This window comes from Silene latifolia, chromosome 7 (assembly GCF_048544455.1).
Source record: "Silene latifolia isolate original U9 population chromosome 7, ASM4854445v1, whole genome shotgun sequence".
NCBI classification, from domain to species: domain Eukaryota; kingdom Viridiplantae; phylum Streptophyta; class Magnoliopsida; order Caryophyllales; family Caryophyllaceae; genus Silene; species Silene latifolia.
Genome location: NC_133532.1, coordinates 15,769,196 through 15,793,836, shown reverse-complemented (window position 1 = coordinate 15,793,836; position 24,641 = coordinate 15,769,196). Strand labels below are relative to the sequence as shown.

General features: G+C 32.7%; 1 protein-coding gene across 2 annotated transcripts; it reads left to right on the top strand.

Moving 5' to 3' along the window:
• The first annotated feature begins 13,163 nt into the window (after positions 1-13,163).
• Positions 13,164-23,856, top strand: LOC141591844 (putative inactive histone-lysine N-methyltransferase SUVR2). 2 transcript variants are annotated; one of them, XM_074412327.1, is made up of 11 exons: positions 13,164-13,381; positions 13,642-13,699; positions 15,034-15,242; positions 15,354-15,395; positions 15,743-16,268; positions 17,461-18,548; positions 18,740-18,999; positions 19,989-20,055; positions 21,421-21,471; positions 23,380-23,473; positions 23,559-23,856. In XM_074412327.1, the coding sequence occupies exons 3-11, from the start codon at positions 15,060-15,062 to the stop codon at positions 23,585-23,587; spliced, it is 2,340 nt and encodes a 779-aa protein (XP_074268428.1). In that variant the 5' UTR covers positions 13,164-13,381; positions 13,642-13,699; positions 15,034-15,059; the 3' UTR covers positions 23,588-23,856. The 2 variants fall into 2 exon arrangements, with proteins under 2 accessions (XP_074268428.1, XP_074268429.1); XM_074412328.1 differs by having other exon boundaries at positions 13,302-13,385.
• Positions 23,857-24,641: the final 785 nt, after the last annotated feature.

The window sequence follows — 24,641 nt, the reverse complement described above, 5'->3', positions numbered from 1 at the left end:
AACATTTTATGGTTTCTTTTTCTCAACGGCAGACTGTTTCCTTTCGGTTTGTAAAATAAAAAAACGTGTTTTTTTTTTTTTTAAATCCACTATGTTATAAATAATTTCCCTTTTTTTGTCATGTTCAAAAAATAACTATGTAAATAAATAACCTTTTAAATAAGATGTTATTTCTTTTCCTTCACTTTTTTGTTTTTTCAACAGATTTTACCAACTGTACTTAATATTTTTTGAATGAAGGGTATCTAATATGCAAAATACGCTTCAACAGTGTTTTCGTTTTACAGATTTGACGAATGAGTCATAATAGTATATATTTGATCCGAGTCGTAATTCCGTAACAGTTGACAGATTTTTTTTCCTCAGATCTTAGGGTTATATGTAACCACTAAAGAACACTACTATCAATCCACTTGCTCTATTACCTACATGTTGTATTAACATGTATGAAATGAAATATTGTTTCTTGTAAAAAATTATTAAAGTAACACATTTTGTTAAAAATCTCTCAACCGTAGAGATATAAAAACATAAAAGAGAAAACATAAGTTGGTTAAACACAATTAACGCACGAATACAACACCATAAAAAGAATTAATATTTCCCAATCACAATAACATTCTTGTATATCATATCGATTAACCCTGACTTTTTTTTTGTCGTTGAAATAAAGAAAAAAAATATTTAAACAGAATTTTTAAAACTACTAATATTTTAACATAATATATATAACGCTTACCTCTAATTTAAAAAAAAAATGCATTTTAATATTATATTATATTATATTTTATAAAAAATAAACTCGAATACGTTACACATGCTTAACTATTAACAACACCAATAAAAAAATTACAGAAAAAATAGTACATCAATACTTATTAGGTAAAAAACATTTTCTGACTGCTACATCACTCGTGTTTACATCATCTTCTCCGAAAAATCTATACTATAGACATAACTATTATCGACTCATATAAATCTTTTTTTTGCCCAAAAAAAATCCGAAAATTGTGTTACCCAAAAATTAGGATTGCTTGCAACGTTATTTTATGAAAAAACAATAAACATAAGCGTACAGTCCAAGTGACAAACAAAATAATGTATAGTTAATATTGCATAGTCATATAAATCCAGTTTCCATAGAAACAAAAACAGAAGTTTTCTAAAAATTACGTTTGTTTAACATGTCATTTTATGAAAGAACAATAAACAGACACGTGCATTCCAAATGGCAATCGAATTAACACACCAACTAATTTCGAATGCACTTAAATTTCTCTATAAATACAAATCATCGAATTGCCAATTAAAAATCAATAAGCATAGCAGGACATATCGTAATGGGTATTATTTTTCGTCTATACTTTCTAAATTAGTTTTACTTCGTTACTATTTATCTCACGCATCTTCACGTTTATGTTCAATATATAACACTGATTAAATCTTATATTAAATTACACTAATTTTATTATGTTATTTGCTTCAGATTCATCGGAAATACAACGTCGTCCAGTTGAAGTTAACATAAAGATTATGTTAAATGATATACTAAAGCAACTTAAGCTGCTTACTGCGCAGTAACTGAAGACGAACAAAGAGCATACGTTCTAATAAAAGGCCTTGGTGCGCCTTCAGAAATGTTAAAAATTATCGGATCACCTTCGAAACTTTTAGGCCCATCTCAGCAGAACTGTGCGAAAAAAGCTATCAAATTTCTGTATGATTTGTATAAGTTATATGTTTTGGATTTTAATTACTATGAACTACAACTGGTTAAGCATAACTACAATACGTTGAGGACTGAATACTACTCAGTCATCGGAGAGGCGCTAGCACCTGAACTTGAACTTCTTTCAATTTCAGATGACGACTGAGAATCTAAAAAATATGGTTGTATCAAATCTATAATGTTAATAAGCTATAAGGGATACAATAATTGTATAATATATCCCATATATGTTTTATGTATGCTTTAGTAAAATAGTAGCACCTAAACTTGAACTTCTTTTAATTTCAGCAGACTACTGGGAAGATGATACATATACACATAGTGTACAAAAAAATTGTACACAAACCAATAGTGGCTTGACACGTCATAAACCGTGGTAAACTAGGTTAGATTAGTTTAGGGTTAGGTTAGTCATTTACACATATAGTTAGTTAATTAACTACACTTAGTTAACATTATTTATGGTTATTTTTGTTATATTTGATTTAGTTTTCTAAATTTCCAATTTAGTTTTCTAAATTTCCGTTAACATTATGTGGATTTATTCACCATTTTTTTATAATTGCATGATTTTTCGAAAAACCCCTAATTATTTGAACCCTAATTTTTATCCGAATAATCAATTCATAATTGAATTCGATACAAAAAATTGATTAATATTCTATATACAATAATCAAAATCATTCATGCAATTAAATACCATCCCTAATTCAATTCGTGAATTTTTTGTACTTGAATGTGATTTTTTTTCCAGAATAATTAATGATGAACCCTAATTCGTCAATAGGTGCATAAATTTAGCCCTAATTCGATTAATCAAATGATTGTGAACCGTAATTGAATTCGTGAAATTGGTAAAATTGATCTAGTATGTAATTCGATTTTTGTTATCGTTAAGTACTGATGAACCCTAATTCGTGCAATTTGGGGAAAAAAAGGGGAAAAAAATACAAAAACCAAAAATGTTGTTAATAAAACCGAACACGCGATGCATTATACATTAGAAGGGTGTTTAACCATTTAAGCAAGGGGTATCAGCACATCTAATAATCAATTTAATTTCATTATATAGTGTTAAATAATCTTAATTCATAAAATAGTCAAACTTTCCTATTATATTGCCCTAAATTTTGCCTTTTATTGTTTCCTTTATTGTTTTATTTTCATATTAAATTTTTTTGGTAACTAAATGATTTTAAGAATTTTTTTTTTATATACAATTACATTTATTTATTTAAATTGATTCTTAAATTATACGAGTATAATTTTTAATACCATTTTCTAAATCATATCCTTTTGTTGAGATTTTTTGGTATAATTATTTTATTTTCTTGTATCTTAACGTTGAAGTGTTAAGAGAAAAACAAAGAGATACTATATTTTTTTTTAAGAAAAAAACAAGCATTAGTTATTGAAGATGGATTTTGATCTTAATATGCCTTGGTAAGACGATCTTGACAATATCAGTTTAGAAGATGTTCATAATAATGTGGAAGTTCAACAGGACGGGGATGATCAAGAGGACGTTGTTAATAACGTGGAAGTTCAACTGGACGGGGATGATCAAGAGGAGGTTGTTAGCTTTGACGACTTTAGCTTAGATGATTTGTTATATGATGACGGCGTGGATGGTGAACCTGTTAACATTGGAGGTGACGACAACCATGAGGATGACGTCAACGATGAGGGTGTCGGCAACGATGATACTGTCGTCGAAAATGAGGTTGTTGTAGATGACTTGTATGAACTTCCTGTTGCTGAAGGGGGGTATGTGCAGAAGGTCGCTAAGTAAACAAAAACTATACAAAAAAACTAAATCTGGAGGCGTCTAATAGTGCGTGCCGACAATCGATATCGATCCCTAGACCTCCATCCAAAATGGAGAGGAGGAGGAGGTGTAGGTTGATCACGATTATAACCAAACTCATCCCAAACCACTATTGCATCGTCCACAACAGGCATGGGGAGATACTCCAAGTCACCTACTTGACGCCATTTAAGATGGTCATCGGGTAGAATTGGAGCATTTTTCGCATTAAACTCCTCTTCATATATGTACTCGATATTTTGGCAAGGGATACCATATAAAGAGCTTTTTCAAATTGCTTTTGTGGAACAATTTCCATCATTGCTTGAATAAACCGTCTTGTTTCCAACACATCTTGTGCGCGACCTTTCTTCTCATTTGCAAGTCGATGCTCCAACACACGATTTTGTAGCATAAGTTGTGCCATTTTTTTCATCTCGGTTATCCATTTGTAATTTAGGGTTAGTTTGTTAAGCTTTCAGAATTTTTGTGTATTAGGGATGAGTTTTGTGGAAGTTAAAATGAGCAAAGGGATGAACTTAAATACAATCCCAACTCAAAATTCCCTCCATTTTTTTCCTCCATTTTTTCCCTCCAAAAATACCCACAAATAATACCCACGTTTAAGAAAAAACAAATCATTAAGAATAAATTTACAATCCATTAAAAATAAAAAAATATAAGATTACACAATATTATAAGATTATTTCAGAATTAATTTAAATAACTAAATAGTATAGAAAATCTTCCTTAAATAATTTATTTACAAAAATAAAGAATATGAATATAAAACATTAAAATGGCCGAAATTTAGGGCACCCAAATAGCAAACAATAATGAACGAGGCAATATATTCCGAAAGTTTGACTATTTTATATATAGAGATTATTTCACACTATAAAATGCAATTAAATTGTATAGTTGACGTGTTGATACCCCTTGCTTAATTGGTTACAAGTATACTTGCAAAAACTAACTTAGCCCATTGTCATGAAACGGGGGTTCGAACCTCAATATTAATATCTTTTTTTTTAGCCTCAATTTTTCGCCTAATTCCAAACCAACCAATGAAATACACACAAAAAATAAATTAGGTTTCATCATTCTTAATAGAACGATTTCAATTAGGGTTCATCATCAATTGAATTAACAATTTTTCTGTTTAATTGGATTTTGGATTAGGGCTACATTCGAATTACTTATTTTAGGACGAAAAAGATAAACAATTTCGATAAAATTGACCAATAATTTTATTAATACAATTAAATTAGGGGGGAAATGTTATACAAAATTCATTGTTTTGATCCCTAATTCAATTTTTGGATGAATCCTAATTTAGTCAGACGTGTAATTGAATTAGGGTTTTGTTAATTTGATGCAAAAAATTGTTTGATGCAAAAGTTAATTATTTTGCAAACATTAATGTAATTGAATAATAAATAATTTAATTTTTATGTAATTGCCTAAATATAAATGGAAACAAAATAAATGAAATCAATCAATCAATCAATATATATATATATATATATATATATATATATATATATATATATACATATATATATATATACATATATATATATATATATATATACATATATATATATATATATATATATATATACATATACATATATACATATACACATATATATATACATATACACATAGTGAAAAGATCAAATGAGTCCTCCTCTTACATTTGAGTCCATAAGTCCCATTATGGGCCATTGGATCTTGGAAATGGAGGGCTAAGATGAGAACCCAAAAATTAAGGTTAATGCTCTAATTTTGCCATATTCCTCTAATTTTCTCATTAACTATATTAATCCTCCTCATCTTTCATTCACCAACTCATTATCACATCTCCCCATTCTCTCTCTATATCTCACTTCTCCATATTCTCTCCAAAAAAACCAAGAAAAAAAAAACCCAAAAAACCAAACAAATAAAAAACCCAAAAAATCCAAATAAATCATTTACTCATCTTTTCCTCATTCACCATCCACCTACCACCACCCACCGGAAACCACCACCGCCGCCGCCGCCACCGCCGCCGCCACCACCGCCACCACCACCACCGCCGCCGCCCGACGTCATTTTTAATTTTTTTTTTTTTTTTTTTTTTTTTTTTTTTTTTTTTTAAAATTTGATGTTTGGGTGTTCTTTTTTTTTTTTTTTTTGTTGTTTATTTTTCTCCTTATATCGTCTTGCTATATAATATTGTTTTAAATTTGTGAGTTTTTTTAATTTTAATCTTAGATCTACTAAAATAGATAAATTTTCATTGACCCGTTTTTTTTTCCATTTCCGTTTTGTTTTTTTTTTTTTTTCAATTTTGATGTTTTGGTCTTTTTTTTTTTTTTTTTCCGGTTATTGACAATCTTACAAATTATAGTGTGATTTTAGTACTAAATCTATTAGTTATGAAATCTCATTTTTTACTTTTTTCTTGTTGATATCACTTTGTTAATATCCGTCTTGTTATATATATTTGCCAAATTTCGTATTTAAAATTTTCATTTGGTATTGTGTGATTTAGGATCCATTAAAATTACTTTATCGGTTAAAATTACACTTTTTTCGTTAAAATTACACTTTTTTCCGTTAAAATTACACTTTTTTTGGGTTAAAATCACAGTTTTTTCCTTGTTAAAAATACACTTTTTTCCGTTAAAATTACACTTTTTTGTGTTAAAATTACACTTTTTTTTCCGGTTAAAATTATAGTACTAAATCTATTAGTTATGAAATCTCATTTTTTACTTTTTTCATGTTATATATATTTGCCAAATTTCGTATTTAAAATTTTCTTTTGGTTAAAATTACACCTTTTTTCCGTTAAAATTACACTTTTTTCTGTTAAAATTACACTTTTTTTCGGGTTAAAATTACACTTTTCCGTTAAAATTACACTTTTTTCTGTTAAAATTACACTTTTTTCCTTTAAAATAACATTTGTCTTCATTAAAGTTACATTTATCTCTACTAAGGTTGACTTCTCAATGACTAAAATTACGCTTTTGGACTAAAGTTAGAACAATTTGGACTGAAGTTACAGAAATTTGGACTAAAATTACACAATTTGGACTAAAATTACACAATTTGGACTAAGGATACACAAATTTGGACTATAGTTATACAATTTGGATTAAAATTACACTTTTATGGACTAAAATTACACTTCCGTGGACTAAAATGACACTTTTGTAGACTAAAGTTATACATTTTTGGATTAAAGTTACACATTTGTAGACTAAAATTACACTTTTTTGGACTAAAATTACACTTTTGTGGACTAAAATTACACTCATAAAATGATAAAAGATACACAGACTATCAATTTACTAAGTTACACTTTAGTGGACAATGATTGGAATTGCACAATCTAAATGACTCAAAATAAATGAATTGTGTAACTTTAGTTCTAATTGTGTAATTTTACTCTAAATTTAGTCGTAAATAGTGTATTATTAGTTCAAAATTATTCGTAAATAGTGTATTTTCAGTCCAAAAATGTATTTTTAGTCCAAAATTGTATAATTTTAGTCCAAATTTAGTTGTAAATATTGTATTCAATTTAGTCGTAAACTCCATTAGTTCGTCCAAATAGTCCAAATAGTCCAAATTAGTTAGTCCATATTGTCCAAATTGTCCAAATTAGTTAGTCCAAATTGTCCAAATAGTCCAAATTAGTCTGTCTAAATTTAGTCCAAGAGTGTAACTTTAGTCATTAATAGAGATAAGTGTAATTTTAACAGGAAAAAGTGTAATTTTAACCAAAAAAAATGTAATTTTAAAGTAGAAAGGTGTAATTTTAAAGGAAAAAAATGTAATTCCAACAAAAAAAGTGTAATTTTAACAGGAAAAAGTGTAATTGTAACAGAATTGAGTGTAATTTTAACATAAAAAGTGTAATTGTAACAAAAAAAGTGTAATGGTAAGAAGAAAAAGTGTAATTGTGACAGAAAAAGTGTAATTGTAACAAGAAAAAGTGTAATTTTAACAGGAAAAAGTGTAATTGTAACAGAATTGAGTGTAATTTTAACATAAAAAGTGTAATTGTAACAAAAAAAAGTGTAATTGTAAGAAGAAAAAGTGTAATTGTGACCAGAAAAAGTGTAATTCCAACAAGAAAAAGTGTAATTTTAACAGGAAAAAGTGTAATTGTAACAAGAAAAAGTGTAATTCCAACAAGAAAAAGTGTAATTTTAACAGGAAAAAGTGTAATTGTAACAAGAAAAAGTGTAATTCCAACAAGAAAAAGTGTAATTGTAATAGAAAAAAGTGTAATTTTAACATAAAAAAGTGTAATTTTAACGAAAAAAAGTGTAATTTTAACATAAAAAAGTGTAATTTTAACGAAAAAAAGTGTAATTTTAACGAAAAAAGGTGTAATTTTAACAAAAAAAAAAAGTGAAATTTTAACTGATATTAACAAGGCGAGATTTGTAAAAAAACCAAGATAAACACCAACAATATTAGATCTAAAGTAAAAAATGATGTAAAATGAAAATAAAAAATAAAAAACGATGTAAAACACCAACAATATTTAAACACCAAGATCTAAACGGTTTTTTTAACAAGATATATAATTTTAGCACAAAATAATATGTAATTACAAAAATAAAAAACCAAAATAAATACCAACCATACTAGATCTAAAATAATAAAAAACCGAAATTAAAAAAAAAAACAAAAAGAAAAAAACAAACTAATGTTAACTTTACCATCAGCACTCGACAACCCAAAAAAAAAAGAGAAATAGAAATAGAAGATAGGAAGCTTATAGCTAACTCATCTGGTCAACAACTAAACAACATTCATCTTTCCGATCAACGAATCAAATTAGATAATAAGTCTCTACTTAACTACTTCAAATTAGTAAGCTTATATACTCCTCTCATAAAAAAAAAGAGAAATAGAAGATAGGAAGCATAGAAGTAACAGATCTGAAAAACCCCCCAAAAGACGGGTTGTCATGAGGCGCGGGTTTGGTGGACGGCAGGGGAGGAGAGGAAGGCTGTCGGGTTTGGTGGAGGTGAGTCAGATCTGGGGGTTGTTGTTGGGGTGTGGAGGTGAGTCGGGGTCGCGGTTGTGGGGCTGTGGTTGTGGGGTGAGTGGGCTGGTGGTGGGGGTCGGGTGGTTGTGGTGGGGCTGTGGAGTGGTGGGGTCGGGTGGTTGTGGAGTGGTGGTTTTTTTTGGTTTTGTTTTTGATTGTTATTTTGGGGTTTTTTTTTGAGTAATTATTTTGGGTTTTTTTTTGAGTAATTGTTTGGTTTTGTTAGATGAGAGAAAAAGGAGAGATTGTGAGATTTAGAGAGAAGGAATGAGTTTGTGATAATGAGGGATGAATGAATTAGGGAGTAACTTAATTGCAATGAGGAGCTAATTAGATTAGATGCATATCTAGCCCTCCATTGAGATGTAATCTCCTCCCTCCATCTCCTTCATCCAAAGGCCCATATAAAGACTTAGGGACTCAATAGATGTAAGAGACTTAGGAGAACTTTACTCTATACACACACACACACATATATATATATATATATATATATATATATATATATATATATATATATATATAGAGGCTTTTTTCAGGCAATTATAGAGACTGCAACTTTATAAAACTACCTAATTAATTTTTATTTAAAATAATATTATGTATAATTATCCCAATATTTATGTATAGTTAGTAATATTTGTGCAAATTCTATCTAATATTTGTGCAAATTCTATATAAATATACATAAAATAATAAGAAATATTAAGATAATAAAAATATAAATAAGGTATTTAATTAGGACTCAAACCGGTTTATTTTAGCATCTGTCGAGTATATAAACCTTTTACCATCACACATTATATCCTACATCAAAAAAAATTCACGCTTTATTTTCCATTATTTGATCATTAGAGTTTTTTTTTTTTTTTTTTTTTTTTGACAATTGGAAAGCGAGTAGATATTACATACGGATAGCTCCCTTAGCTAATCTATGAGCTATCATATTACAGTTTCTAGGGACAAAACAGAAAGAAATACAATGGAAATTGTGGACCAAATTAAGGATATCTTCAATAATAGTCTTGGTTCCATGGTGGAGTTGATTAAGTTTGAGAACTTGAGATAACACCTGCAAACAATCAGAGAAGACAGAGATATGAACATAATTAGCCTTCAGAGCAGCAATTAGTCCTTCCCGAATAGCCAGAGAATTTTATTATTGTTTTTATGTATCGATGTATTTATAATATTATTTATTTTGTATTAATGATTGATGTATTAATGGTTTTTTTTCTCTCCTGCAGAAGCATACGTACATGCTAAATTGCCAGCCCAAAATATCATGGTATATTGCCTTTCCCTTTATTTATTACTCCATATAAGATTATTTTGATTGTATATCAGTTTCCTTTTTGTTTACTACTTCGAGTATACGTTTCCTTTGTTCTGCAGTCAATATGAAAGAATTTGAACGAATTAAGCTCGGTCATGATTACTCTTATGAATGGATCCGCAATGGGCTCGGTTTATGGTGTTGAGAGTGAGTTTGAATACGAGTACTTAAAGAGGTAAATCGGATATGGATTATATTAGTAACAAATTTGAATTGTATTATTCCCATCAAGGCAGTTCGAGTTCAATTCAAATTTTGAACAATTGGTATTATTTCTATGTATGCGGCCAGGAATGATAGTCTCTTCAATAGTAACTCGAAACAACCTCGGACAATTTTTAGGAATTGCTCTCTTTATAGGGGTTTTTGATCTTTATTACTGGTCTAATGCTTAGTTCTATACTTCTATGTGGTTATCCTTTGTTTTTAATTTTTAATTGAGATTTGCCTTTAAAGACGTCTAGGGAACATGTGGCTACTCAAAATTAGTTTTGAAAATACTAAACTTTAACTAATGATGAGTAGTTTTTATATACTACAACACTTTTTTTCAATTTATGGACTATACGACCGGTTGTATATGTTGTACTGTTAAGTATCCGATCTTTATGTTAAAGAATTTGAGCTTTATTAGAAAGTATTGAGCTCATCCATTTACACATTAAAAACATGAACTTTAAATTAGCTCAGAAAATATACATATAAGCTCGGATTCTTATACTTTGGTTGTACATGCTTATGGTACAACTTGATGTATAATCCTATTTGTGACTTTTTTCGGAGGTCATCACTTCAAGAGTTAGACCTTTCTTAAATGCACAACTTATTTTTTATCACCGATAATTAGAGAGAACGGTATCTCACTAAGTTATTGAAAGACCATTCTTTCGAATCGTTTTCCATGGAACTTTTATTATTGAACACGACGCAATATAGCACAATCATTTCGTAACTGTGAACCCTATTTAAATGGTATATAAAAAACCCTAACATTTAGAGGGGTACCAATTTCGTGTCAAATGTCAGCCACGTTCATCCCAACTGTTTTTATTGTAATGCGTTGGATAATAGGACACATATATGATGCAGAAGTGGTCTTACATTCCTGTCAGAGGCTCTTTACCCAGTACAGAGCAAAGGATCCTTGCATTTGGTGCTGCTGCAAGAGTGCATCCAGCCACAGGCAGGATACAAGTTAGCTTAATGACAGTTTCATAGCGTAATATAATAAACTGATATCATGCTCAGAGTAGAGTGATAACTCCTATCGTGACTACTTTTCCTATGCAAATGACAATTATTCGCAATCAAATCGTTAAAACACGAGAAACCCATTTGCACAAACCAAGTACCCTGCAAAATTAACCCTAACCCACGTCCTAATTTAGCAAATTTAACACCCCCTTTTGCCCTAATTGATTCAATTGATTAAAGATGGTCTCTCATTAATCTCAATAAAAGACCTCTCTCATAAAGAAAATTATCATTTTATTATCATTTTTTTTTTGATTTTTACTTGAACACAATTGGTGTAATATTTTATTGTATTTTTCCATTTATCTAAAAAATAGAACTACATTATTAGATGAAACTCTTCCCGTTAATTTGACACTTCTACAGTTCTACCGTTTTAATGCTCCTTAATTAACCAAAAAGTCCAAATAAATTGGTAAACAGCTACAAGTTTTGAGGGTTTGTACATTTATTAATTTGATATGGAGATAAACAATGGGGATAAACAACATAGTAAGGTAAACGACTTGCAGTTTTGAGGAGTTTCATTGTATAATGAGGTGATGACAATCGTTGAGCTAAATATTTGGGTGATAAGCAAAGCATTCAATGAAAGTTTTATATTCCATTAGAAAATTTATCTATAAATTTGAAAAGTGAAAACTTAAAGGATAAAACTTTAAAATAATTTGTAATTATCCTCTTATTCTAACAAATTGTAATTCCTATTCCTAAAGTTCTTACACAAACGTACTTCTTAATCTTATATAAAATTAATAAGATAAATTTTTGGAAAGAAATAAACTTTATTGAAAAGTGTTCAAATTAATAAGATATGAAGATTTATACGGAGTACCTTATTTGAGTAATTGAAATACAACTTTTACGTATCATTCAAAATGATATTAAAAGATCTAAACAATTAGAGGAAGGAAAAATTTTGTACACCTTGTGTATCCGTAGCCTTTTCGAGACTACTGGGAATCTAAAAATATCGCTGTAACAAATCCATAATGTTAATAAGGTATAAGCGATACAATAATTGTACAATGTATCCCATATATGTTTTATGTATGCTTAATTATATATAAATAAAATAAAATTGTCAATATTTTGACCATTTAGTAGCTTAAATAACTACAATATAAACAACCGCAAAGAAATAACGTTCGATATCGCGTGCTGCGCACGAAAAATTTCAACTAGTTTTATATAAACTAGTATAGGACCCGTGCTACAACACGGCATTTTGAAGATTTTGTTTATAAAGAGGAAAATACAATAAAATTGTTTTTGGTATAAAATATATGGTACTTTTAAGTTAATGTTATAATATAGTAGATATAATATTAGGAAGGAGGACAAAAATTAAGTTTATTACCGTAAAAGATAGTTGAAACTAAGTTAGTCTTGTTTTGAACTGTTAATAATAATACTATAATGTTAAATCAATAAGGGGAACTAATTTATGAAATTAAATTAGATGTAAATTATACTTAAAAAAACCTGTTAGCCTTATATAAAAAACGGTCAAAATAATATACGAAATAAGGGGAACTATTTTGGTTGGTTCTAATGAGATCTACGAAATTATGTAGAAACAATTTGTTTCCATATAGGATTGTTACTCCGTATTATCTTAGTCAGATTTTTTTTGGTTATACGTGGGAATGGTGTTATCAATGGGAAATCATTTTGTTTCCATATAAGATTCTTAATTAGAAAAGTCAAAAGAATTTTTTGGTTATGCGTTGGAATGGTGGTAATCAATGGAAATCAATATGTTTCTATATTCTTAATTAGATAGTGGGCTCAATTCAGCTTCTTATTTGTGGTGATTTAAATACATAAAGCACAAGCTCGTTAATCAGAATCTTATTTGTGGTGACTTAAGTACATAAAGTACGGGCCCATTAAAGTAGGGGGAGTTTGGCGGGAAATTACTAAGAGATTTTTATTCTCTTAGTAGTAGTAAGCGTCTTAACCTTCTACCCATAGATTGAATCATTGAACTTTTTGAAGTAAAAACAACAAATATTCCCCATTTCCACAGTGAGAAAAAAATCCAAAATCTGAAATTGATGCACATAAATCTACCACTCCTTTCAAATTCCCTCAAATAAATACTCCGTATGTCAGTCCTCATTTTTTTACTGTATCTCAAACCCCCAAAACCCTTACTCTTCATTCTCTCTCCTCTTGAATCCCCCAAATGTGGGTAATTTTCTTTTCTTTAGTTCTTTTTTTTGTCAACTTCTTCTTCTTCTTCTCAATTTCTCCCTGTATTTACTAATTACCCACCTCCATTTGTCTTTATTTTTCTACGTTGCATTTTTTTTCTTACATTGTGTTGTTTTTTCTTGTTTGCATGTTGTTTTTACATATGGGTACTTTGAATTATTACTAGGAACATAAAATATTAGCGTAAAACCGTCTCACAATTGACTAATTAATTACTTTCCGTGTTACCACAGGCGTAAATTTGTGCTCTGGGGAACTCAAGCGTAGTCCTGACAATCTGTGAAAATACAAGTGAGGGCATCTGTACTTTTTGATCAAGTTCAGTAGGAGTGTTGTTTTCTTCACACATTTCGATTTTAGTTGTTGTCAAAGACTCATTATTTCTTGACCCTTTAGAATTTGTCTGAAGGTTTTAAAATGCCTGAATGAATCTTTGTACTTATTGTATCATTCACTAGCAGAGTGTCCTGATTTTCATCATGGGTCTTAGTGTTTCTAGTAAATGGTTAAGTCGTGTTATCGAATGCGCTAGCCCTACCGATCGAGGCATTGGGTTAAAATCTGTTGAATTGCTGTAATCTTGGTACTTGTTATTTGTAGGCATGTCTAGAAAGGGCGGACCATTTTGGCTGTTTACTTGGAACATTGATCTTTGTTATTTAGGGCTTGTTGGATGAAGGAAAGTGGAGGGAAACGGAGGGGAGGGAGAGAGGGATACAAATTCCATTGTTTGAGTAGCTAATAGGGTTTGGAGGGAAAATTAGTTTTCCAACCTCCGAGTCTTGTCCAAATCTCTCCAAAATACTCCCTCTGTCCCGTCAATTGTTGTCCTTGACAGATGAACCATTTCAACCAAAACCCAAAGGTGATGGTTGAGGCCCAATTATTATATTTATTCCTATTAGACCTTTTGTTTTGACACAAAGACCAAGGAAAGGGTAGGAGACCAATTACTAAATGACAAATGGACCAAATTGAGTGTGAAGGATTAAATTGCTCATTAAATGCAATCCTAAAATAAAAATGAGCGGGACGGAGGGAGTAAGAAAGATACAGAGGAAAACTCACATGCTCCATTACCTTTTACCTCCGCAAATGCTACCCAAATATACCTTAAGGTTATTTTTCCGCAAAGATGTTGTTTGTTTTCCGAGGAGTTGTATTATCGTGCTACATTTTAATAACCTACTTACTTTCTAATTCTCTAGGCCAACCTTAACTCATAGAAGATCTATAGCAGCCATTAACATTGAAGTAGCAGAAGTTATGTTATGATTTTTGCTTTGGCAGTGTTCTGTGCCTGGAATACTTGTTGAGGCTGAGATCACTGGCTGTTATGTGGCTATGTTTTAAGTTACTGGAATGGGTTCTCAACTTGACATTTAAAGGCTCTTTTTGACCCTTCGATCCTTGTCACAGCTTATCTTCACCTCACATGATGGTCTTACCCGAAACTTTGAATATAGAAATTAGAGAAAAGGGATCTTTTTGAGCGTTTTTGAATAATCTAAATTTCCTGAGCAACTGCTGGTACTTTTTCTCTTACTTATAGGTACTCTGAAAGAAACATTTGTGTATCTTTTCTGATATTTACACCTAGAGTATTTGCATTTTGTATTTTGTAGTTGGATTAAAGATCTTGTGATTAGACATGGCACCAAATCCTAGAGTTAAAAAAGCTTTCGCTGCTATGAAGGCCATTGGGATTTCGCAAGAAAAAACAAAACCGGCCTTGAAAAAGCTTCTTAACGTGTTTGACAAGAACTGGGATGCAATAGAAGCAGAAGAATATAGGGTTCTTGCTGATGCTATATTTGAATATGAGGAAGCTGAGGTGTATTTTATAGTCCTTTGTCTACCTTTCCCCTCAAATTCCTTGCTTTTTATAATTATCATCAAGTAAATCTACATGAACTGACGTGTTCATATTTTTATGCTGAGTTAGATGGCTGAGAAAGAGAAGAAGAAGAAGCCAGAAAATGCTGACGTATGTGGCTCTTTATGCCGACTTTTGCACCTGCTTTCTGAATTATTCCTGTTGTCATGTATTCTTTCTACTCAATTTATATTACTCTCCATTTGACTGTGGTGGTCGATTGATATTGACTCAGACCTAGAATAGTTTCAAACTTTAATAATAATTGTAAATACTTTTGAAAAATTTGTCGATTTGATAAATCAAATTGACAAATTTTAGATTATATGCTGTATAGATTTGGAGAAATTAACAGTCAAAGTTGACCTCGAGTGACCACCAAAGTCAAATGGGACTAAATTTGGATGGAGTTAGTATTATTTTTGATTAATCTGATCTTTCAAACTGTTATTTATTAGCGAGAGGAAGCATCTGAGATGGCAGTCTGGCAGGATGGTTCTATACCGGATGAAACTATGCAGGATGAGCCAGAAAGGCCTTTGAAAAGGTTGCGTCTAAAACACCAAGGCCATGGCGCTGGTTCCAATGGCCAACTAAGCCCAACAGCAGGCGGTAGTGCTTTGATGATACCCAAAGCAGAGCCCGGGGAGCCTGACACTTCTCCTAGCCAATGTGCTCAGCTTACGATAAGATCCCCTCGACGAAATACAAGAGCCAATTCTCAGCTGGTCTCACCACAATCTCTTCCGAGACGCAAGGGGAAGGAACCTGCTACATCCCATAATGACGAGCCTAGCTCAGTGATAGTACAACCATCGGAGAAACCTTCCCAGGCATTGAGGCTAAAAGAGTCAAGGACTGAACAAGGCACTGCTACTTATGGAAATCAAAAGCAGGCTCAAATGATCGGATTGATAACACCCAAAGATGAGCCAATTACCGATGATGTGGTGTCTATTGAGCCTCTTGCTGTTGTCCTTCCTGGTACCTTCCAATCCTGTAGTTCATTCTTGATTGTGGAATTATTTGCCAAGTGTGTCTGATGCTCCATATAATTTAATTAAGTACAGCTTCTAGTTCTAGAATGTAGCAGACAAATTGGTATAACCATGTTTTTTCATTTGGTTTATCCTTTGCCATCTGATCTATGGTGCTGTTGAATAAGCCACCCATTTATAAAGGCCTTTTTACTTGGTACTTTTGTTTCTTTTCAAAACTGGCGCTGGCGTAACTCGCTACAAATATGTGGTATCGGATATGCAATATGCATCTGGTGGAGTATGTGAGACATAGATCTTAAGCAGAATCCATGATAAAAATACTGAAATACACGAACTACTTTGCGATTGGCGAGTAGTTCGAGCGAATTTGGTAATACGGTTCAGAGCTATTAGTAAGTATTATGATGGTTCTATATAATTATATAAATGATTGTCTTTACTGAATCACTGAAATATTAGTTTGTTTTGTTTTCCGTTCATGTTGTATTGTTAATGGGATCATAATCTTACTTGAAAATTGTTCTCCAATTCACCGGGCTGTATGGACTCATTGTGATAGGGCTACTTTTTCTGTAATAAAAGCTGTAAATTTAGGTGTTACTGGAAATAGGATGATATGCGAAAAATTTGGTGGTTAATTTGCATTATTAAATGGCTTGATATGTCTTCCACAATGGTGCTACTGGTTCGACTTGTGCTTTTGGGCTCCTTCACTGTAAATGATCAAACTACCTATTCATTTGACTAATGGCAAGTTTGACGTGTTAAGCCAAATCTGACAGTGCTTCTGATTCGGCAATTGACCTCTACATCTGATAGAAGTTGGAACTGCATTTATGTTTGTCCAAGGGTAAAATGACTGAGAAGTAGCAACATGTATGCATTATGTGTATTTGAGACCAATAGATATGTACTTGAAGACTGAAATTGAAACTGCGTCTGAAAGCCAATGTCAAGCTTGCTCAAAAAAAGGGGGCTCCATGACTTTTTTATCTTCACTATTTCTTCATACTAGTTTTCTGATTTTAATCTTTAGTCTTTAGTGATATTATATCAGCGTTATTTCAGCATGCGAATTCTGCATTTAATGATATTATTTGTGCAATGTAAGGCTTTCTGATTTTCATCTTCAGCCTTTCTTTTTCTTAAATTACAAACTGTGGACGATTGTGCAGAATCCTTAAACAATAAAGCTCCTTCAAAATCTGCTAATCAAGTTGGTAAGCAAGATAGCCAAAGATCTAGGACTATGGACGGAGTTGATGAAGGCATGGGATCATTGGCATCAACTGCACAAGAGAAGCAGTTGCAAAAGGTTGATGTTTCTGACAGAGCTTCTTCAAAACTAAACATTGCAGCCTCAACTCTAGGAAAGGTTCAGATATCTCTGACCTGCAACCCGGTTTCCGAAGAACATGAGATGCACATGCCTGATTTGGAAGCAGTTTTGAAGAAAGTCAATGATAACTGTCTTAAAACCTACAAAATTATGGACCCTGAATTTTCTGTAACAAAGCTGATGAAACAGTTCTGTGATTGTGTTGAGGAGCTTGGCCAAATTGTCGATGATTCAATGGATAATAGATTGAGTACCATTCCTCTCTGTAGTTCTTTAAACGAAGAAGCTTGTGGTGATGTTGCTGTTACAAATAATAGGACCTTGGCGAATAATATGACTCCACCATTAGTTTCTACTAGTCCAGAGATAGACATGCAATCTGAAATAAATGCGATTGCTGAAATGAATCTCAAGAGCATAGTGGTTGCTAGTCCTTATGATACGAGTGATATTACAATGGGCAGAGAAATGGTTAAGGTTTCCTTGGAAAAATTTAACTGCGAGTTTCTACCTACATTCCATTATATTTCTCGAAATATCATTTTGGATAATGCTGATGTGAAGTTTTCTCTTGCACAATTTGGTGATCAAGATTGTTGTTTTTCATGTCATGCCGATTGTTTGTCACCATCCCTATCTTGCAACTGTGCACGACACAATGGGGGAGAATTATCATACACAGCAGACGGTCTGGTCAAGGAACAATTTCTTAATGAGTGTGTTTCTTTGGTCCGGAACCCCCAGAAGCATGACCTGACGTTCTGTGAGGTGTGCCAACTAGAGCTATTTAAAAATGAGGATATACTAGATCCATGTAAGGGCCATTTGAAGAGGAAGTTTCTGAAAGAATGTTATACTAAATGTGGCTGCAGCCAAAATTGTGGAAATCGAGTTGTACAAGGAGGCCTAAGGTGTAACTTGCAGGTAAAATTTTTCATTTTTATTTTTGTTTCATGATTTTATTCCAAGTTAGAGTTGTGTAGATAGTTATACTGGCGGTGTGAAGTTGCTTGTACGGCTGTATGACGTGTTCATAAATTAGGCCATTGTGTAAGTAGGGTTGCTCCATTGTCGACTAGTCTTATTTCCATTTTTCTAATGATTTTGGCTTGTAGGTGTTCTGGACTCCTGAAGGAAAGGGCTGGGGGCTGAGGGCATTGGACAATCTCCCTAAAGGAGCCTTTGTTTGTGAATTTGTCGGAGAAATACTGACTATGATGGAGCTTCGTGAGAGAAATTTGAGTAGAAGCAATGACAAACATTCATATTCACTACTACTTGATACCGATTGGGGTACACGGGCATTAAAAGAGGAAGAATTTCTTTGCTTGGATGCCACATTGTATGGAAATGTTGCGAGGTTTATCAATCACAGGTATCTTTACGAGTGCTGTGTATAGTTGTATTGTTGTTATTCTGGTTCCCATGGCTCTACTCTGTCTGTTGCTTTTGGGTTCTTACTTTATTGAATTAAGTTATATGGCTCATGTTGAACTAACTATAAATTATTAATGAAGTTTCCGTGTTTAACTTCTAATATAAGACTGGTGGAAAAACAGCTAGTACCCTAAAAGCTCTTGTTGTCTCTAACATATGTCGTACTTAGGCATTTAATCCAGCCTACCTGGAAATCTCAGCCCAACCTCAGGCTGAGTTTAATGTTTGTCGACCGCTGAGTCTAAAAAGGCTCAAGTTCTGCTTGAGCTTACCTCGAGTTTTGTTTAATTCATTATTTTCTATTTGTTTTACCATTCTTTATCTAATTCATGTAAATAATTTATTGTCCTTCATAACTCCATCTCAATTTTCTAACCCCCATTAAAAGCAAATAAGGGAAGTAGAGGGAGTGATTGATAATGAATAATAGTTATAGAATCCCCAAAATCAATTAAAAAGTTAATAAGCAGCTAAAATAAGGTTTTCTGATCTGCCATTACTAAGGTTGAGCTTGGCTAAATTTAGGTCAAGCTGGAACAGGGCTCGACCTCTTTGACTAAGCAAGGTGAGTTTTGACCGAACCGATTCTTAGAGCTCATTGAGAAGCCTTGGCATATTTACACCCTTAATATTTGGTAGTTCTGCATTTTACTTTCTCTAGCTAGGATATGTCAGTAATCTTTCTTTCTTTGTGATTATGTTCATTCTTATTGATTTTTGCTCTCGAGACAACTGCACTGCGATATCTATAATGTTCATTGCTTGCCAAAAGATACGGAGTATGTAATTACTTGATTGACCAAAAGGTAAAAAGATGTTCCATATGAGTTTGCGAATTAGAAGTATCTCGCCGAAGAATTGTTCGGCATATCATCCTGCATGGATATATATCTTTTCTGATTTCATGGGTTTTCCTTGTTCTTACAGATGCACAGATGCAAACTTAATTGAAATTCCAGTTGAAGTAGAGACTCCTAGCCATCATTACTATCATGTATGTAGGATGCTTTTCTTCCTATCTACCTGTGTTACTCAGACTCGGCAGAGAAGTGTTGTATCCGACGCGTATCGGAGTGTCGGACACGTGATTCTAAAATTTAAGTGACACGGCTATGCGGTCAAACAAGTGTCTTGACCGACTTTAGAGACACCGATACGACACTTCGAAATTAAAAGCTTACAAACAAATAGTAAATATAGTTTATTAATATCATTTTTTTTTACATGGGAAAGGACAAATTTATTTCAAAAGTCCAACTTTTCAGTTTTCAATTGCATGTGAGTAATTTTATGGGGAAATAAAATAGATTAATAGACCATTAAATATGCACTGCTGCCTCTCTTCTTTTATATTTTAACATTTCCCCACATTTCTCTCTCTTCTTTAATCCTTTTCACCTTTCCCCACGTTATTTCTTCATCTTTTCTCGCTCTCTCTTCTCCATCTTCCTTGAAATACTTCTGACTATCACTGTGCAAAAGTGTCGGGAGTCGTGTCATACTGTGGAGTATTCGTGTCTGGTGAAGTGTTGTGTCGACACTCGACACGCCACCTACCTGGAGTGTCGAAGCTTCTCTGCTATCTACTCCCTCCTTAATGTCATGTAACCCCCCCCCCCCCCTTCCCCCTCTTTTGACTTTTTGATGTCAAAGTTCGAAAACTTTGATCTTAGTCCCTTACATTGTTGAAAAATATGAATGCTTTTGAGATGATACGAGTAGTTAGAACTTAGAAGCGTGACAGGCCAGTGAATTACCCATATTACATTTTTAGTTTGTCTTAAGAAAATTTTCATTATGATTTATCAAAAAAGAAAAATTGTCCTAACACCTTATTTTAGCAAAGGTGAAAGGACGAAGAAATGCATTATTGATGTCATATAAGATATTTTAAGATAAAAATATAATCCAAAACCTCTTAAAAGAAAATTTTAAAAAATTGGCATAATAATGGAAGCATAAAAGCCTTTGCCCCCAGCCCTACAGCATGTGTAGCTTGCTTGGATGAAAAGGTAGAAGTATTTGCCTAAATGCTCATATTGATTGTTGCACATTTTAGTGGATACATCCAAGCCGGGACGAAGCTAGGTCCAAGTTTTATCTTGGGCCGTAACATTTGTGTAAATATCATTGTATACAGTTGATTTGGATGGAGAAAACTAAATGGTAAAAGATATGGTCAAAGTGTGACATAGGAGGAAGTGTAAAAGTCAAATGGGATGAACATGTAATTATAGATGGAGTACTCACTGAGGAATCATTCATTCTTTGAAAAAAAATTATTTTTTTGAAAGCTGTTTGGATCTGATATCAGGGTTGCAGATAATTCATGGATTTTTTTTCATGTTCTTGTTTGCAGATAGCATTATTTACAACCAGAGATGTGAATGCTTTTGAAGAGTTAACATGGGTATGTACTTTTGTTTTCGTTCGAATGCACTATCAATCGTTTAGGAAGAGTCCTTTCTTTTTATGCAAAAAAATAAAAATAAATTCTTTCTTGCTCAAAGAAGCCATAATGGGTGGTAGCCGTGCTTAGGTTCATGTTGTATACAACGTTATTTATTCTACTATTCCCAAACTAAACGGTTTTTAACGTAAAAGACTTTTTGCATTTACGCTGAATCGCGGTGATACACTCCGATCTCTTGGATTGGTTTCATTTCCGTCTTTCAAGCCATTAGATTTAATGCCGTCCAATTAAAAGTATTCCTTTTGTGTCGATTTTGATTTTGACTATATTTAATTATTTGATTTGAAGTTAGACGAACATGCTGTTTAGTTGGCTAGGGCTCGTCACATTTTAACATGGCTTATGCTTGACCAAATGTTGTTGCCAAAACTCTGTTTAGTTGGCTAGGGCTTGGATTGGTTTCATTTCCGTCTTTCATGCCATTAGATTTAATGCATTTGTTATTATTCTATGTGATATTACTTTTGACAGCCTAGGCATACCTTATGAAGACTTTCACAGTAGTTGCTAGTTCCTACCAAAAAAGAAATGGGAAAAAGAATATCATTAGCTGCTAGCTGATATACACTCGACTTTTCCGTGGATTTAGATCTCCTCGTCATAATGAAATATGTCAAGTCATGCTTCTGCTTTAGGTGTCAAAGTTATCTGACTGTGTTATGTACTATCTTATGACACTTGTTTAGCCAATTGAGCTGGTTGATGAAAGTTTACAACATATATGAAGTATTGGTTCACATATATACATTTATCTAGCTATGTGGCAGGTTTTAGCATATTGGTTCACATGTATGAAGCAATGATATTAGGTTCATTAGATGTTTGAAGAATCTAATGTATCCATTGGGGTCCTCTTAAGACCGTTGCAGGGCATATGATAGTCTTATAATAACTTGAGCAACTCACTTTTTGCTATCATTAAATAAGGTACAACCGTACAAGTCATTATAAGGCCTGAAGTAGTCTTGTTTGAGAATTTGTTTACTTGTAAACATTGTTGATTTGAAGTAACGATATTGTATGGATATTTCTCATCTAGTCCTTCAGCAAATGCCTTAACTGCTCTAGTATGTAGACAGACAATCTCAGCCGTTGAAGCTGGGGGTTATGATTATGAGATACAAATTTGATAACTGACCCACCAGATTTGAAATTGTGGTTTAGTAAAGCAAAAGCTATTTAATGGCTGCCGCATAAGTAACTTCCATGCGGTCTGATTCAGTTGCGAAGTAGAACTTGCAGTCTTGCAAATGGGTCATTTGGTATTGGGTCAGTCGTTCAGGACTTCAGGGTGTGTGTTGCACTTTGGCTTGGTTCAGATCGCATCATTTTGGCTTGTTTTGGGCCATGAACCATGATATCATCAGGTTATTTTCAAGTTTGCCATTCTGTCATGTATTAACCATATTGGGTTTCAACTTTCAAATTAGTTACTTTGTGTCAATTTAGTCGGTCATTTCTGGTCCAGATGGTTCCGGTCATGCCAATGTTAAGTCCAAACAAGGTCGTTGTTGGGTAGGGTTAATTTGTTTCTCGGGTCATGTTCGGATTTGCCTTTTCAGACAAGTTCGATTATGGAATATGAAGTATTTACTGTGATATTAAAGTATACATGATTTTCTTTGTGCATGAAACCATACACGTGCTTATTGGCCATCTTTGACGTACTTTAGCTATCCAAGTTTGAACGTGTTCTACTCCCTTAATAAAAGATTAGTTTTGGTTAGCCGTTGAGCATTGGTTTTTACCATTCATAATAGAATTTGAGTAGGGTTATTCTTAATTGTTAGTAATTGTTTGGACGTTTTATAGTAACTAATAAGCGCCTGCTTCAAATGCCTGCAGGATTATGGAGTGGATTTTGATGACAATGAGCAGTACATGAAAACATTCAGTTGTCTATGTGGTAGCCAGTTTTGCCGCAACATGAAACGTTCAAGTAGTAATCTTTCTCAATCTCTCATTATTCCCTAGACATTTTTATTTTTAGTCCCCAAATGTTGACACTTTCCGATTTATTTCAGGACCTAGATCCGCCTTAACCTTGCAGTAAGTATCTGACTAGCCGTACAAAGCCAAGGTAGAAGTGCTGTGCATTTTGACACCTGACTAGTGTTTTTTTTTTGGATCGTCGGAGCATAACTTTTAGAGCTTCCACTCACTAATGGTGTTTAGATGGTAGAATTTTGAACTTGTGTATATCTCTCTGGTGACATGTAATGCTTCTGTATAACTGCACAAGAAGCTGTCTATTTTGTAAAGCATTGTATGGCATGTGCTCATGGCATATATTTTATGTGCATAAAACTTGTTTTGTGGCCACTAGTATATGTAAGGTAGTTAACGGTAATGTCATGAAAGATGATGCTCATGATTTTAGTCAAATTCCATCGGTGTTCACACAACTATATGTTTTCGTATGTACCACAAAAGAGCATTCAATTGAAATCACTATGATCTTTCAAAATACCGAGTATTTGAGAAAGGTTTTGGGATTTTGAAAAATGTAGCGAATTCAAATGAATAAAGGGAAATATTGCGCTTGTTTTTCGATGAAGTGAAGGGAATATGGACGCAAGGACGCATGCTTCTCTCAAGTAGTACAAAACGATCAAATGGCTTCTCAAGAGACTTTAGTACCTGTTTCTTTCGAGGTAATTAGATTAATCCTGGTCGTTAAAATTAAAATCCTTTTCCTTTCACCCTCCTTTCCAATTTGCACTGTCCAGTGTTAGCTGCCTCGGTATACCACAGGTAGTATCGGAGAATTCTTGATGGATGGGTAGTCTCTGCCTCGTGCATTCTCGCCTAACCTTTTCGATCTTCCCTTTCTCTCTCTTCTCCCATATCTAAATTTGTTCATTCGAATCAAATCATGTAATCAAGTCGATAAAGGTTGTTGTTATTGGGATCAGGGCTGAGGTCAATTTCGTCAAGATTATTTTCAGTATTTTTGAGATTATATCTAAAATCGTATGCGTGATGTACAAACACATCTTTTACGCTATTATTTCTGGGGCGAAGTCATTTTTGCCTTATTTAAAAAGTTCAATGTTTCTTTATTTTTATTTTTTTGTCAGAATGAAAAGGGTGATTATAGTACCCTA